The 17,801-nt window shown below is 35.9% G+C and overlaps 1 protein-coding gene across 9 annotated transcripts in view; it reads right to left on the bottom strand.

Moving 5' to 3' along the window:
* The window catches only part of NBEA (neurobeachin), a 656,478-nt gene that overhangs the window by 502,476 nt on the left and 136,201 nt on the right, over positions 1 to 17,801 (bottom strand). For 8 of the 9 annotated variants that reach the window (XM_025263201.3, XM_044927359.2, XM_025263205.3 and 5 more), the window contains exons 9-10: positions 6,084 to 6,281; positions 5,210 to 5,343 (exon numbers count right to left, since the gene is read on the bottom strand). In XM_025263201.3, the coding sequence (XP_025118986.2) occupies positions 5,210 to 5,343; positions 6,084 to 6,281 (332 nt within the window). Of the gene's footprint in view, positions 1 to 5,209; positions 5,344 to 6,083; positions 6,282 to 17,801 lie in introns of those variants that run through there. The other variant, XM_025263210.3, reaches the window with a different exon arrangement.

Raw genomic sequence — 17,801 nt, 5'->3', positions numbered from 1 at the left:
GCATATTGAGCCCAGCACTTTAACAGAATCATCTTTTAGGATTTGAAATAGCTCAGCTGGAATTCCATCAGTTTCACTAGCTTTGTTCGAGTAATGTTTCCTAAGGCCCATTTGACTTCACACTCTAGGATGGCTGTTTCTGGACCACACTGTCTTGGCTATCCAGTAAGACTTTTTGTCTAGTTATGTGTATTCTTTCCACCTCTTCTTAATCTCTTGTGCTCCTGTTAGGTCTTTGCTGTTTCTGTCCTTTATTGTGCCCATCTTTGCATGAAGTGTCCCTTCAGTATCTCAAATTTTCTAGAAGAGATCTTTAGTCTCTCCCATTCTATTGTTTTCCTCTATTTCTTTATATTGTTCACTTAAGAAGGCCTTCTTCTCTTTCCTTGCTGTTCTCTGGAACTCTCTTCAGTTGGGTACGTCTTTCCCTTTCTTTCTCTTCTATTTGTAAGGCCTCCTCAGACAACCATTTTGCCTTCCTGCATTTCTTTTTCTTGGGGATGGTTTAGGTCACCACCTCCTATACAATGCTATGAACCTCTGTCCATAGTTTTTCAGGCACTCTGTCTGCCAGATCTAATCCCTTGAATGTACTTGTCACCTCTACTGTATAATCATAAGTGATTTGATTTAGGTCCTACACTGGAGGTTTTCCCTACTTTCTTCAATTTAAGCCTGAATTTTGCAATAAGGAGCTGATGATCTGAGCCACAATCACTTTCAGGTCTTGTTTTGCTGACTGTATAGAGCTTCTCCATCTTTGGCTGCAAAGAACATAATCTGATTTCAGTAATGACTATCTGGTGATGTCCATGTGTAGAATCATCTCTTTTGCTATTGGAATAGGGTGTTTGCTATGACCAGTGTGTTCTCTTGGCAAAACTCTTGTTATTCTTTGCCCTGCTTCATTTTGTAGTCCAAGGCCAAGCCTGCCTGTTACTCCAGGTATCTCTTTGACTTCATATTTTTGCATTCCAACTCCCTATCATGAAATGGACATCTGTTTTTGATGTTAGTTCTAGAAAGTCTTGTAGGTCTTCAAAGAACTGTTCAACTTCAGCTCCTTCAGCCTCTGTGGTTGGGGAAGAGACTTGGATATTGCACGGTTTGCCTTTGAAACAAACTGAGAGAACCAAGAGCATTTGTCATTTTTGAGATTGCACCCAAGTACTGCATTTTGGGCTCTTCGTTGACATGAGGGCTACTCCATTTCTTCTAAGGGATTCTTGCTCACAGTAGTAGATATAATGGTCATAGGAATTAAATTTGTCCATTCTGTTCCATTTTAGTTCACTGATTTCTAACATGCAGATGTTCGCTTTTTCCATCTCCTACTTGTATGCTGTATGCTCAGTTGCTTCAGTCGTGCCCAACCCTTCGCAACCCTACAGACTGTAGCCCACCAGGCTTCTCTGTCTCCTCCTTGATCACATCCAATTTACCTTGATTCATGGACCTAACAGTCCAGGTTCCTATGAAATATTGTTCTGTACAGCATTGGACCTTACTTTCACTACCAGACACAGCCACAACTTGAGTATCATTTCCACTTCTGCACAGCCTCTTATTTTTGGAGCTATTTCTCTGTTCTTCCCCAGTAGCATACTGGACACCTATCAACACGGAGGGCTCATCATCAAATGTCATAGCTTTTTGCCCTTTCATACTGATCATGGAGTTCTTGAGGCAAGAATACTGGAGTGGTTTGCCATTCCCTTTCCAGTGGACCATTTTTTGTCAGATGGCAATAATAATAAATAAACTTGGGGTTTGAATTCAAGTTTTTCTAACTTGAACATTCACACTAGTTAACAACTATAATATGTAGCCTTCAAGATAAAACAAAGTCATAAATTTCTCCTGTACATACAAAGCCTATTTTTAAAGGCTCTACAAAATAATTTCTTCAATAAATTATTTTAATATTAAGACTGCAATATATACAGTAAAACTCATCAATGATTAGAATAATAAATTATAGTGTCAACAGAAGTGAGACTTATATAAACAATAAAATGCTTCATAAATCAGGCTACTGAGTGGAGGAAAGTACATGAAACTAAGATGTTTTAGCTTGAAACATAAAAGGCAAAGAATTAACTTACTTCAGAGCTTATCTCAATTTTTCCAACATGTAGTCAAGAATTAGACAATATTGTAATTTGGGGCATATATTTATTATACAAAAAAAAACATTTTCTAAAATAGGCATATATAAAATATTGTTGAAGATTTTTAAAGTTCAAATAGATTCTCATTCATCTGTGCATGCCTGCATGTGTGCCAAATCATTTCAGTCATGTCCAACTCTGTGTGATGCTATAGCCTGTAGCCAGCTGGGAGCCTCTATCCATGGGATTCTCCAGGCAGGAATACTGGAGTGGGTTGCCATACCCTCCTCCAGGGGATCTTCCCAACTTAAGGATAGAACCCACATCTCTTTAAGTTTCCCGCATTAGCAGGCAGGTTCTTTACCATTAGCACCAAGGGAAAGGGAAGTTGCTCAGTCGTGTCTGACTCTTTGCGACCCCATGGACTGCAGCCTACCAGGCTCCCCCGTCCATGGGATTTGCCAGGCAAGAGTACTGGAGTGGGTTGCCATCACCTTCTCTGATGGAAAGCCATCCCTATTCATCTACAAGTTTAAAGTTAACTCCAGTACTTTGGCCACCTTATGCAAAGAGTTGACTCATTGGAAAAGACTCTGATGCTGGGAGGGATTGGGGGCAGGAGGAGAAGGGGACAACAGAGGATGAGATGGCTGGATGGCATCACTGACTTGATGGATGTGAGTCTGAGTGAACTCTGGGAGTAGGTAGGTGATGGACAGGGAGGCCTGGTGTGCTGCAATTCATGGGGTCTCAAAGAGTTGGACACGACTGAGCAACTGAACTAAACTGAACTGAAAAATAAGATAACATATCCTATTTTAAATTCTCATTCATATATATGAATTTAAGATGTAGCCCCAAATTAAGGAATTCTATCAATCCTTGCCCTAAAGCTAACAATTTATGTTCTTCAAGTAGAGGGGTATGTTCCATTAAAAAATTTTTTTCAACGTTTTAAAAACTGAAAGACAGTACTACCACCAAAATGGTGGCCCTCCAAACTTTAAATATAACAAAAGACTTCATTACTGATACACACAAATGTCAAAAAGCCAACCTCAGACATTAAAAGCTTTGAAGTAACTAATGAAAAACTATTAGATAAGAATTCAAAATAGCACATAAGTGAACCACATGGGAGGGCTGAAATACATACCCAAAACAGGTATGTATTATTACTGAAACAGAAAGTGATACATTTCTTATTACACTTTTTTTTATTGGCCATAAACTAAGAACATATATATCACTGAAAAAATTAAAGTTATTGCATGGAAAAATTAACATGAATGATATAAAAGAACTAAAAACAAATCCAAATGAAAATCAGAAAGCTGATCCTTTATACTACCTTTTATCTGTTATAAAATAAATACAATTTAAATATCAAAATATAATATAAACACTAAAATGAGTTTTGAAAATAGGATACGACAAATAATCATGTCCTTGGTCCTAGTCCTTGGATGAATGGACCAGATACCTGTTAAATAGTTTAGCACTGAGATTTTATAACTATTCAATAATATAAATTATTGTAATCATTTTAGGTGTAACATTCAAACTGCATAATCTTTCTAATTTTTCTACATGAAGCAAATAGTGATTTGCTTCTGGTTAAATATTATATATTAATTATATATTATAATCATAATAATTATATTATAAATATAATTATTATAATATATTTCAGGTTAAAATAATTATGGACTTAATATTAATTCATAAGAAGTATTTAAAGTACACATCAAGTTTTCTAATTGCTATTTCACCTCTAACTTCTTTTCATAGCACTTAGTAGGTTTTAAATTACTGATCATAATGTGTCCTAGTTCACTTAGATGATAAAGAACAAAACATTTGCATTTAAATTAGGACTGGGATTTAAAGTTCCATTTTTCAACTAAGCTGATCTACTTCTCAGTAAAATGACTGAAGATCTCATAGCAAAGTAATATCTCAGCAGGACATGGCCTCCATACTCATTTTCACATCAAATGCTAACCATTACATTATACTGATTTAAAAAAAAAAAGAAAAAAAGCATGACCCATGGATGAGAGCTGAGTTTTGTAAATGTACAGGTCAGATTTAGATTTAGATTTATACTTTACATAAAGATAGTCCCAATATAGGGACAATATTAGGAGCAATATTAAGGCAGAAGTTTGTTAATAGCTAATTTAAATAATTAATATGAAAAATCATGTTACATTTCAAGAACTCTAAATTTTTCCCATCTTAATTTTATTCACTAGTTTTTCTATCAATTCAAAATTGGATGATCCATAAAGAATCTCATGTATATATGTACATATTAATGAAGCATTTCTATGTTACTGTTTAGTAAACTAAATTAATGTTTACTTATATAACTTTCCCTTTAAATTCTCCAAACATATACAGAAATAGTTCAACTATTTGTGTAATTCACATTTAACTTATGCCATAAATGATTCTACAAAATAAGGTTAAATTGGAGTTTAATACATGAGGTATTTTTTTAATTAAAAAAAAAAGAAATTATAAAAATTGCACATGAAATAAATCTAATTAGAAATTCTGAATATATAAAACATGGATATGCCACTGGTTAGATTTAGGCTCTTAAACATAAGGAAAAAAGCTAATTTCAATTAATATTGTGCTAGTATTATGATACTAGCATTATAGAATAATACTAATATTTAGGATATAAATTGTATAACTGTTATTAAATACTATTCTTGAGAATAAACTTTACCCTAGTAATTTTGTTTAATCTGACAGGATTTCACCAACAATTCAAACAATAAGCATTCATTTGCAAAGTGAAAGGCCAGGACTGACACTTTTCCTACTTCATATTATAATCACTATGCTATACCTAGTAAGAATTTTTTTATTTTTTATCAATGAAGTCACTCCTTTGTGGTTATAAAATTTGTCAACTTTTTTTTTAATTTGCGTAAATATATCTGCCTTAATCCTGAAGAAACTTTATTAACATTTTAAGGATAAAAACCACTATTATAATATATTTACATAGCACCAAAGGCACCATGCATAATCTAAACAATTAAAAAATACCATAAGTTACATATTGAAAGAAAACTTACCAGACAGTGGTTTCCACTTGACTGTCATTGAGCTGCCGGTTGTCTAGTTGTGCAAAAAGTGGGAAAAGCACTTGAATCCCTCCAATTGAATGAATTGCACTATGAATTGAATGTGTAACTATAGCTTTTACATCCTATGTTCAAAAACAAAAATGTTTATTAAATTTTCTAAAGCATGTTATCACTATTTCCTTGTTTCAAATAACTTTGTAAGAAAATGAAATAAAATAGATATTTTAAAATCTATTTTTAAAATTTTAAATCAAAATTATATAATTTTATACACATTTAAAATAAAAATTTGAAATATTTTGATAATCACTTAAATTTAAAGCTTAAGTTGAGAGATTTTTACACTGAAAATATGAGTGGCTAAATCAAAATATATTTTAATATAAGAGATGCTATTAATCAATACAAAAGCACTCAAGTAATTTTTATGTTAGGGAAAAAATACTTATAGGAAAGTATTTTTATATTTACAATTATCTATTTACTAATTCACTGATTTTATTTCAAAGGATAAGAAACATAAAATACAACAGAAAAGACAGATTTCCTACTAAGGAGACAAATCCAAGGTAAACTATATTGCCAAATAAAATGCAGAAGGCAAAAACACCGTTCAAAGAACTAGAAGACCAAAAAAGAAAAACAAAGAGCAACTGGAGATTTACAGGCGAGCAATGAGGGTTCTTGCCTGGAGAATCCCAGGGACAGAGGAGCCTGGTGGGCTGCCGTCTATGGGGAGGCACAGAGTGGGACACGATTGAAGCAACTTAGCAGCAGCAGCAGCAGCAGTAGCAATGTATAAAATGTAAAATAAAGACACAGTGTTGATGAGAACATTAAGACTAAGCTACTATTTACCTACCTGGAGCATTAGAGCATGTGGGGAATGCACAAAGATCGAAGCGTTTTCCTTTGGTGATGATTCCAGGCATAGTTGAGCATCAGTGGCTTTAGCATTATATGTAAATGCAATACTACTTGCAAGTTTCCCATCATACAGAACCTGTTTATGATGTTCTGCTAAATGAATATCACTTTCAGACTTAAACTTGAAGGTGCTCTGAAAAAATAAAACTTAAGTTAAACACTCTTTAAATGAAACATAAAAATCTCAAATTTTAAAGCAGAAAAAAATTTAAGATAAATGATTTGTTGTGACATTTCCATGTGTTGGGAACTTGTCAGTGGCATTATTTTGTTATTCTCACCTCAGTTCTGTGAGTTACAGTTTATTATGCTAATAAACATCTTCATGTTATCATTTTTACTAAAACTGTGATCATATATAAAATAATTTTATTAAGATATTATAAGGTCAGATGGTATTAAATGTAAATAGGCTTTTACTTCAATAATTCATAACATAAATTAAAATTTTTCTTGTTAACACTTTCAAAAGCATGTATAGAAGTAAACAGTGACTGGCACATGAACTATTAATAGAGAAACAACACTATCAGTTGAGACTAAAAAAAGTTTATTCACAAAAATATGTCTTTATTACAAAAAGTGTATCAAGATAGTGATATCAATGCTACTTCATAAAAAATCACAATAGCCATTTCAAAACCCAGAAGAAAAGTTCATGTTATCACTTTAAATAAAGGACAAGAAATAAAGGACTACAATAAAAAAAGTATGGTTAGAAACAGTTAAAATTTCTCTGCAGGTGTATGAAACTGACAATGATAAATACTTTTAACCTTTGCAAAAATCACATATTAGTATCCCATCACTTTAAGACAAATAGATGTGGAAACAATGGAAACAGTGACAGACTTCCTTTTCATGGGCTCCAAAATCACTGCAGATGGAGACTGCAGCCATGAAATTAAGACACTTGCTTCTTGGAAGAAAAGCTATGACAAACCTGGACAGCATATTAAAAAGCAGAGACATTACTTTGCTAACAGAGGTCTGTCTAGTCAAAGCTATGGTTTTTCCAGTAGTTATGTTTGCATGTGAGAGTTGGACCATAAAGAAGCCTGAGCACTGGAGAATCGATGCTTTTGAACTGTGGCGTTGGAGAAGACTCTTGAGAGTCCATTGGACTGTGAGGATATCAAACCAGTCAAATCTAAAGGAAATCAGTCCTGAATGTTCATTGGAAGGACTGATGTTGAAGCTGAAACTCCAATACTTTGGCCACATGATGCAAAGAACTGACTCATTGGAAAAAACCCTGATGCTGGGAAAGATTGAAGGTAGGAGGAGAAGGGGACGACAGAGGATGAGATGCTTGGATGGCGTCACTGACTCAATGGTCATGAGTCTGAGCAAGCTCCTGGAGTTGGAGATGGAAGGCCTGGAGTTCAATCCATGGGATCACAAAGAGTCAGACACAACTGAGCGACTGAACTGAACTGCATGCAGATCAAACATGTCAGGACAAATTTAGCCAATTATCTACAGTTTTCTGAACTACTACTGAAAGAGTCTTACTAACTTGAACCTAGATGCAAATTGTTCATTATTAGCATGTCAGAAGACAGGAGCAGCATGAAAAATGAAATCTGTGTGTATGTCTCTATAGATGGTACCTTTACTTTTTAAATGTATGCATGTCTATATATTTGAATATTAGACATAAGGTAAGAAAATGTCACTATTTTGGATCAGATCTTTTGCTATCTTCTCAATTAAATGGGATGTAGAACATTATCTCTCAACTCAATGTTTCCTAATTTAATCGCTTTTATAACTCACAGATTCATACAAGATAGAGGTAACAGGTAAATTAAAATCTGAATCAAAGACTCTACTTCAATTCCTAATGTACTAAAGAATAGGTGACAATTATAACAGGAAATTGAAACAAAAAATTCTTTTAAAAATATTTTAATAAATATATGAGCTAACTACTGGCAATACAAAATCCATGTAATTGCCTCCTTCACTGATTGCCTTAGTGTTATAAAATAAATACTTTATTATGTATGTCAGAAAAATCATAAATGGTCAAAATGTTTAACATCTGAATATTTTTAAGATGTTATTTAAAAAATTATTGGAGTACAGTTGATTTAAAATGTTGTATTAGTTTCTGCTACACATCCACTTTTTTTTATGCATTCTTCCCATACAGGTCCTTATGGAGCATTGAAAAGGGTTTCCTGTGCTATACAGTAGGTCCTTATTAGTTATCTATTTTATATATAGCAAAGTGTATATGTCACCTTTTTAGAGTAAGATTAAACAAATATGTTAGAATTTTGACCTATTTTGTGAACCAAAGATCAAAAGCACTATTATTTTAGAGTAAAACCAAAGAGCTAACTTGTAGAAAGGAGAAGGTGATGGCACCCTACTCCAGTACTCTTGCCTGGAAAATCCCATGGGCAGAGGAGCCTGGTGGGCTGTCGTCTATGGAATCACATAGAGTCGGACATGACTGAAGCGACTTAGCAGCAGCAGCAGCAGCAGCAACTTGTAGAAATAAAATTATTTGAGGGAATTTGGGAGAACAGTATATAGAACACTGAGACACTGGAGAACCTGACCAAATAAGTAAAGACTACAGGAGTTGGATAAGATAAAGGCAAACTGTAGGACAATCAAGTAGAGAAGTGATGTCTCTTTATGCTGTTAATAATATACCAAGAAGAGCAATATGTAAAGGATGCAAATAGCAACTGGAAAAAGAGCAACATATGCTCTTAGTAGAGGCTACATTAGGATTTTTTTTAAAATTTGACATCAAAAGCAAAGACAACAAAAGGAAATATTAACAACAAAAGCAAATATTAACAAGTGGGACTACATCAAACCACAAAGTTTCTGCACAGCAACAAAGGAAACGATCAAAAAAAATGAAAAGGAAACCTACCAAACTAGGAAAAGTGAAAGTGAAGTCTCTCAGTTGTGTACGACTCTTTGTGACCCCATGGACTGTAGCCTAACAGGCTTTTCCATCCATGGGATTTTCCATGGACAAGAGTACTGGAGTGGGTTGCCATTTCCTTCTCCAGGAGATCTTCCTGACCCAGGGATTGAACCCAGGTCTCCTGCATCGTACGCAGATGCTTTACCGTCTGAGCCACAAGGGAAGTAAACTAGGAGAGAATATCTACAAATCATATGTCTGATTCAGGTATGACCTAAATCAAATCCCTTATGATTATACAGTGGAAGTGAGAAATAGATTTAAGGGCCTAGATCTGAGAGATAGACTGCCTGATGAACTATGGAATGAGGTTCTTGACATTGTACAGGAGACAGGGATCAAGACCATCCCCATGGAAAAGAAATGCAAAAAAGCAAAATGGCTGTCTGGGGAGGCCTTACAAATAGCTGTGAAAAGAAGAGACGCAAAAAGCAAAGGAGAAAAGGAAAGATATAAGCATCTGAATGCAGAGTTCCAAAGAATAGCAAGAAGAGATAAGAAAGCCTTCCTCAGAGATCAATGCAAAGAAATAGAGGAAAACAACAGAATGGGAAAGACTAGAGATGTCTTCAAGAAAATTAGAGATACCAAGGGAACATTTCATGCAAAGATGGGCTCGATAAAGGACAGAAATGGTATGGACCTAACAGAAGCAGAAGATATTAAGAAGAGGTGGCAAGAATACACAGAAGAACTGTACAAAAAAGAGCTTCATGACCCAGATAATCACAATGGTGTGATCACTCACCTAGAGCCAGACATCCTGGAATGTGAAGTCAAGTGGGCCTTAGAAAGCATCACTATGAACAAAGCTAGTGGAGGTGATGGAATTCCAGTTGAGCTATTTCAAATCCTGAAAGATGATGCTGTGAAAGTGCTGCACTCCATATGCCAGCAAATTTGGAAAACTCAGCAGTGGCCACAGGACTGGAAAAGGTCAGTTTTCATTCCAATCCCAAAGAAAGGCAATGCCAAAGAATGCTCAAACTACCGCACAATTGCACTCAACTCACACACTAGTAAAGTAATGCTCAAAATTCTCCAAGCCAGGCTTCAGCAATATGTGAACCGTGAACTTCCTGATGTTCAAGCTGGTTTTAGAAAAGGCAGAGGAACCAGAGATCAAATTGCCAACATCCGCTGGATCATGGAAAAAGCAAGAGAGTTCCAAAAAAACATCTATTTCTGCTTTATTGACTATGCCAAAGCCTTTGACTGTGTGGATCACAATAAACTGTGGAAAATTCTGAAAGAGATGGGAATACCAGACCACCTGATCTGCCTCTTGAGAAATCTGTATGCAGGTCAGGAAGCAACAGTTAGAACTGGACATGGAACAACAGACTGGTTCCAAATAGCAAAAGGAGTACATCAAGCCTGTATATTGTCACCCTGCTTATTTAACTTATATGCAGAGTTACATCATGAGAAACGCTGGACTGGAAGAAACACAAGCTGGAATCAAGATTGCCGGGAGAAATATCAATAACCTCAGATATGCAGATGACACCACCCTTATGGCAGAAAGTGAAGAGGAACTCAAAAGCCTCTTGATGAAAGTGAAAGTGGAGAATGAAAAAGTTGGCTTAAAGCTCAACATTCAGAAAACGAAGATCATGGCATCCAGTCCCATCATTTCATGGGAAATAGATGGGGAAACAGTGGAAACAGTGTCAGACTTTATTTTTCTGGGCTCCAAAATCACTGCAGATGGTGACTGCAGCCATGAAATTAAAAGACGCTTACTCCTTGGAAGGAAAGTTATGACCAACCTAGATAGCATATTCAAAAGCAGAGACATTACTTTGCCAACAAAGGTCCGTCTAGTCAAGGCTATGGTTTTTCCTGTGGTCATGTATGGATGTGAGAGTTGGACTGTGAAGAAGGCTGAGCGCCAAAGAATTGATGCTTTTGGACTGTGGTGCTGGAGAAGACTCTTGAGAGTCCCTTGGACTGCAAGGAGATCCAACCAGTCCATTCTGAAGAAGATCAGCCCTGGCATTTCTTTGAAGGGAATGATGCTGAAGCTGAAACTCCAGTACTTTGGCCACCTCATGTGATGAGTTGACTCACTGGAAAAGACTCTGATGCTGGGAGGGATTGGGGGCAGGAGGAGAAGGGGAGGACAGAGGATGAGATGCCTGGATGGCATCACTGACTCAACGGACTTGAGTCTGAGTGAACTCCGGGAGTTGGTGATGGACAGGGAGGCCTGGCGTGCTGCGATTCATGGGGTCGCAAAGAGTCGGACACAACTGAGCGACTGAACTGAACTGAACTGAACTGATAAGGGGTTAATACATAAAATATAAAAGTAACTCACACAACTCAACAGCAAAGAAACAATTCATTTAAAACACAGGCAGAAGATGTGAACACACATATTTTTTCTGAATAAGATGTAAAATAGATAGCCCAAAGGTACATGAAAAGCTACTCAAGGTCACTAACCGTCAGAGAAACACAAATCAAAACCACAGTGAAGAGTATTATCAGAAAAACAAGAGATAATAAATGTTGGTGAGGATGTATAGAAAGGCAGAGAATAACAAGGATGTTCACATCCAAAGATAAATAAATGAACAAAGAAAAAGTGGGATATATGTACATTGGAATGTTAGTCATAAAGAAAGTATGGTATCTTGCCATTTACAACAACATGCATGGGCCTTAAGAGCATTATGAAAAGTAAAATAAGTCAGACAGGAAAAATATAATATATGATCTCACTTGTGTATGGTACCTAAAAGAAAAAAACAAACAAACAGCAAGTTCACAGATACAGAGAACAGATAGATGGTTAGCCAGAGATAAAGGAGGTGGTGGTGGTGTTCAGTCTCTAAGTCATGTCTGACTCTTTGTGACCCCATGGGCTGCAGTACACCAGGCTCCTCTGTCCTATACTATCCTCCGGAATTTGCTCAAATTCATTTCCATTGGGTCGGTGATGCTATCTAACCATCTCATCCTCTGCCACCCCTGTTTCCTTTTGCCTTCAATCCTTCCCATTACCAGGGTACTTTCCAATGAGTCAGCTCTTCCCTTCAAGCAGCCAAAGTATTGAGGAGTTTCAGCTTCAGCAATGAATATTCAGAGTTTATTTTCCTTTAGGATTGACTGGTTTGATCTTGCTGTCCAAGGGACTCTCAAGAGTCTTCTCCAACATCACAATTCAAAAGCAATTCTTCAGTGCTCAGCCTTTTTTAGGGCTTCCCAGGTGGCACTAGTAGTAAAGAATCTGCCTGCCAATGCAGGAGATGTAAGACACACAGGTTCAATCCCTGAGTTGGGAAGATACCCTAGAGAAGGAAATGGCAACCCACTCCCATATTCTTGCCTATAAAATCCCACGGACAGAGGAGCCTGGAGGGCTACAGTTCACAGTAGCCAAGAGTCAGACATGACTGAAGCAATTTAGCACAGCCTTTTTTATGGTCCAACTCTCACATCCTTACATGAGTAATGGCAAAACTATAGCCCTGACTATATGGATCTTTGTCAGCAGAGTGATGTTTGCTTTTAATGTGCTTTCTAGGTTTGTCATATCTTTCCTTTCAAGGAGCAATCATCTTTTAATGTCATAGCTGCAAGTCATGGTCTGCAGTGATTTTGGAACCCAACAAAATAAAATCTGTCACTGCTTTCATTGTTTCCCCTTCTACTTGCCATGAAGTGTCGGGACTGGACACTATGATCTTAGTGTTTTGTGTTTTTTTTTAACTTTGAGTTTCACGAATTTGGGGGGGTGGCTAAATTGCTGAAAGGGGTGAAAAGGAATAAACTTCCAGTTATAAAATAGGAATGTAATATACAGCAGGGTGATAGTGTATGGTATATTTTAAAGTCGCTAAAAGAAAAAAATTTTAAAGTTTTTATTACACACACACAAAATTTGTAACTATGATGATGGATGTTAACTAGAACTTATTGTGGTGATCATGTTGCAATATACTCAAAATGTACAATCATGTTGTACACCTGAAACTAATATATTTCAATTGTATGTTAATTTTTCTAAGTTAAAAAAAGGGAAAAAAAGTTTTGTAGAGATTTATACAGCAAACAAAAGACGAGATCATGAGTAGAATTAAGATTCTTCTGCACAAACACTTATGTACTGGGCGTGCATACTTCAGCTATCTTGAGTATCGTTGGTAAACGCTGATTTCTCAATTATTCTGTTGTAGCCAGAACCAGTGGGAAATATCTAAAAGCGTCACCAGAATTATTGTTCATTATGAAGCATAAGTCAATATAAGGTGCTGCTGCTAAGTCGCTTCAGTCGTGTCCGACTCTGTGCGACCCCATAGACAGCAGCCCACCAGGCTCCCCCATCCCTGGGATTCTCCAGGCAAGAACACTGGAGTGAGCTGCCATATCCTTCTCCAATGCATCAAAGTGAAAAGTGAAAGGGAAGTCGCTCAGTTGTGTCCGACTCTTAGCGACCCCATGGACTGCAGCCTACCAGGCTTCTCTGTCCATGGGATTTTCCAGGCAAGAGTACTGGAGTGAGGTGCCATTGCCTTCTCCCAATGTAAGGTAGGTCTATCCTAATCCTATTCCCAAATATCTTATAAAACATTCTACCCAGGAAGCATGTACCCAATGAGGAGATTATTCTGATGTTCTAGTTTTTTGTTTTTGCTTTGTTTTCTTTTAAGCACAGCTTCCTAGAGGAGATTTTGCTTCCTAATTACAGACTTTGCTTATTAGTGCTTTTTAAATATAAAATATGGGCAATTCTGACAAATCTATATAAAATCTCTTCTTTAGCTAATAAATCAAATACAAATAGGCCCATTAGATGATTTTCTGCTGGTTTCACTGGGATCCTTCAAATATGGTATTGCTAACAGACTCATTTTTTTTTTTCAGCTCCAACAGATATTCATTCTTCCAATGTGAATTAATATAATGTTTACTCATAAATGTTTGCCAAAACAGTAAAATGCATGAAATAATAATGATTATAAACAACATGCTACCTAGTGTTCACTCATAATCAAGCATTTTAATTTAAAAATGTATCTTAAAATACATGCAACACCAGCAAAAACAAGGCAAATTTGTTAACTCTCCCCTTACTAGCTTTCAACATAAATTTATATTTTAAAAATTTATTTTCCTAAATAAAATTCTATGCTTATGGAACAAAAATAATTATTAGTCTTGAAATATCTAGAAAATAGAAATTAGAAGTATAAATAAATGTACTTCAAAAATTCTCTAAAAAGGCAGCATGTAAACATGTTAAATGTTATACAATCCTCAAATTGTCTCTTAACATGTCAAAGTGTGAAGGTATAAATTATAGAACTTCCTAATTCCGATGAGCTGTCATATTCACTGTTCTCAATGCAGAATGACATGAGCATCTGACCCTTTGGAGGACAGAGGAGGTAAGTAACACAGATAGCAAAACTCTTGAGCAAAGAGCAGATGAAAATTGTTTTTAGACCACACACACTGTTGTATCTAAAATTTTGTAGAATTTGAACCTGAAATTCTTTTCGAAGAGCAAGATAAACCAAAGTCTAAGCCTGTAACCGAAATTCATGTTGGAAAACCATACTTTATTGATTCCAATACTTAAGACAGTTTTTAGTTTACCATGCTATACCACCTAGAATTTCCAGTGGAAATTCAAGCTTCAAGAACAGCTTACAAATATTCAATTAACTATAATCTACTATTGCATACTGTTAAACTTCTGACATTGTATTTATTTTATCTGTAAAACAGCCCATCTTGGGTAAAGATTGCAATAGCCATCTTTGTTTTCTTCAAAAGCTCCACTAAGAGTTGTTGAGTGAGTTATTGCAGCCACTACGGAAACTGGTATGGAGTTTTCTCCAAAAATTAAAACCAAAACTTCCATGTGGCCCAGCAACTCCACTTCTGGATATTTATCCAAAGAAAACAAGAACACTAACAAGAAAAGATATACGCAGCCCCACATTCACTGAACATTATTTACTTTAACCAATACATGGAAGCAAACTAAGTATCCACTGATAGATGAATGAATAAAGATAAGATGGTATTAATTATTTCATGGGGTCACAAAGAGTTGGACGCAACTGAGCGACTGAAATGAACTGAATTATTCAACTATAAAAAAGAAGGAAATCTTGCGATTTACAACAACATGGATGGACCTTTAGGGGATTGAAAGTGAAAGTGTATCCATGCTCAGTCACATCCGACTCTTTTCAACTCCTTGCGACCCCATGGACTGTAGTCCACCATGGTTCCTCTGTTCATGGAAATCTCGAGGCAAGAATTCTGGAGTGGGTTGCCATTCCCTTCTCCAGGGGATCTTCCTGACCCAGAGATCAAATCAAGGTCTCCTGCATTGCAGGCAGATTCTTTACCATCTGAGATACCAGGAAAGCCCCTTAGAGTATTAAGTCAAGTGAAATAAGTCAGAGAAAGACAAACATTACTCATACGGAGAATCAAAAATTGAGACCTACATACAGAGAACCGACTAGTGATTGCCAGAGGTAAGTGTAAGGGATGGGAGAGTGGATGAAGGTGGTCAAAGAGTACAAACTTTTAGTTATAAGATAAATAAGTTCTGGGTATACAATATATAGAATGTTGACTATAGTTAATAACAGTATGTTCGAAAGTTCCTGAGAGTAGATTTTAAAAGTTCTCAATACACACAAAAATTATAACTATGAAAGGTGATAAATTTGTTAATTATCCTTACTGTGATAAATCTTGCAATATATACATGTCAAATCATTATGCTCTACACATTAAAGTAAGAAATTTGTTGTTGTTATTGTCTAGTCACTAAGTCATGTCTCACTCTTTGCAACCCCATGGACTGTAGCCCACCAGGCTCTGTTGTCCATCCATGGGATTGTCCAGGCAAGAATACTACAGTGGGTTGCTATTTCCTTCTCCAAGGGATCTTTCCAACTCAGAGATCGAACCTGCATCGTCTGCTTGGCAGGTGGATTCTCTACCACTGTGCCACCAGGGAAACCCAAACTAAGAGAAGTTATGTATCAATTACATTTCAATAAAACTGGACAAAAAGCTTTAAAAATTAAAAAAGAATATCATATTGTCTGTACAGTACAATGGAGTTAAAATCTGTAGCTTCAAAACCAGTTAGACTTGCATCTGAATCTCAACTCTATCACCTACAGTTGTGAAACCCACCCACAAGTTATTTGTCTTTCATCTGCTACACACCCTACACACAAAATACTATAAATAAAGCACTATAAACAATACCTGGTACTTTTAAAGCCAAATGGTAGCTGCTATTATCACTATATCCTTTTCTACTTAATATTATACATCTTCTATGTTAATTTTTCTTAAACATTACTCATAAAACATTCACCATAAACTTTATGGTAATGGCATAATGTATGGATGACAGTGGAATTCAGGTAACTGACATAGCTGCTAATTAGGCAAAATTTCACTGAGTAGAACCTTAATCAATCAAACTGGAATTACTTAACACGAATATGAGAAAATGTGTCACAACACTGCTAAATGCAAGAAAACTGTTTATCTAATTATTATATGAGCAGAGGCATGTTATTTTCTAACACTAATCTCTGAAACCTTCACAGGCATCAAAAATATAGTCATTTATCATTGAATTTATGTTAGGATAACATACATATGACAAAACCTATTCCTTTCCCCAGACTCATTATGTGACAAATGTTGCTGATATTAACATAGTAATGAAATTCCAATATTCAAGGAATCACTTTTCCTGATATACAATTAAGAGAATGTTTCCACTTGTATAATGTACAATGATTTTCTCTTCAAAATGAATAAATAGTCCATCTGAATTCATTAAAAAATTAGCATCCAAACTCTAATATCTCCAAACTTCTCAAGGCAAATACATAAATAGGATTAAACCATTCTCCTGCTAGCAATTTTTTGATAATTCCACATGAAAGGAAATTATTTTGATATTCAAATCCTTCATCAACTTGGTTTCAGCTTACAGTAATCACTCTCACATTCTACCACAAATCACTCGATCTACTCTCTATTTTGCTTTGCAGTCACACCTGATTATGGAACAATCCATAAACATATCCCTTGCTTCTATCTCTTCATTCATGCTCACTGTCCTGCTCTGCCTCTTAAATTTATTTTTTCAAGAACCCTAAAAAATATATTTCTCTAAGAAGATTTCCTAAATCTTCTGTAGCTGGAATTAATCATCATTCCACAAAATGTTAATAGTATCTGCATTATACTTTCTTTGTGGTATACATACCAACTTTTAATTACAAATGTTTACATATACAATTATTCTCATAAATAAAGTATAAGCTTACTCATTTTTAACCCCCAAAGCTTAGAACAGTTCATTGAATAAAACAATTATTTAATATGTTATTTAATTTTACTCAACTACATGCCCTGCATGCATGCATGCATGCTAAATCACTTTAGTCGTGTCTGATTCTTCGTGACCCTATGGACTGTATGTAGTCTGCCAGGCTCCTTCATCCATGGTATTCTCCAGGCAAGAATACTGGAGTGGGTTGGCATTTCCTCCTCCTGGGGATCTTCCCACCCAGGAATCAAACCAACGTCTCTTATGTCTCCTGCATTGGCAGGCAGGTTCTTTACCACTAGCGCCAGCTGGGAAGCCCATCACATGCCCTACAATCATGATTACCAGTCCCTGATAAA

This window comes from Bubalus bubalis, chromosome 13 (genome assembly GCF_019923935.1).
Source record: "Bubalus bubalis isolate 160015118507 breed Murrah chromosome 13, NDDB_SH_1, whole genome shotgun sequence".
NCBI lineage: Eukaryota > Metazoa > Chordata > Mammalia > Artiodactyla > Bovidae > Bubalus > Bubalus bubalis.
This window is presented reverse-complemented; position numbering and strand designations above follow the sequence as displayed.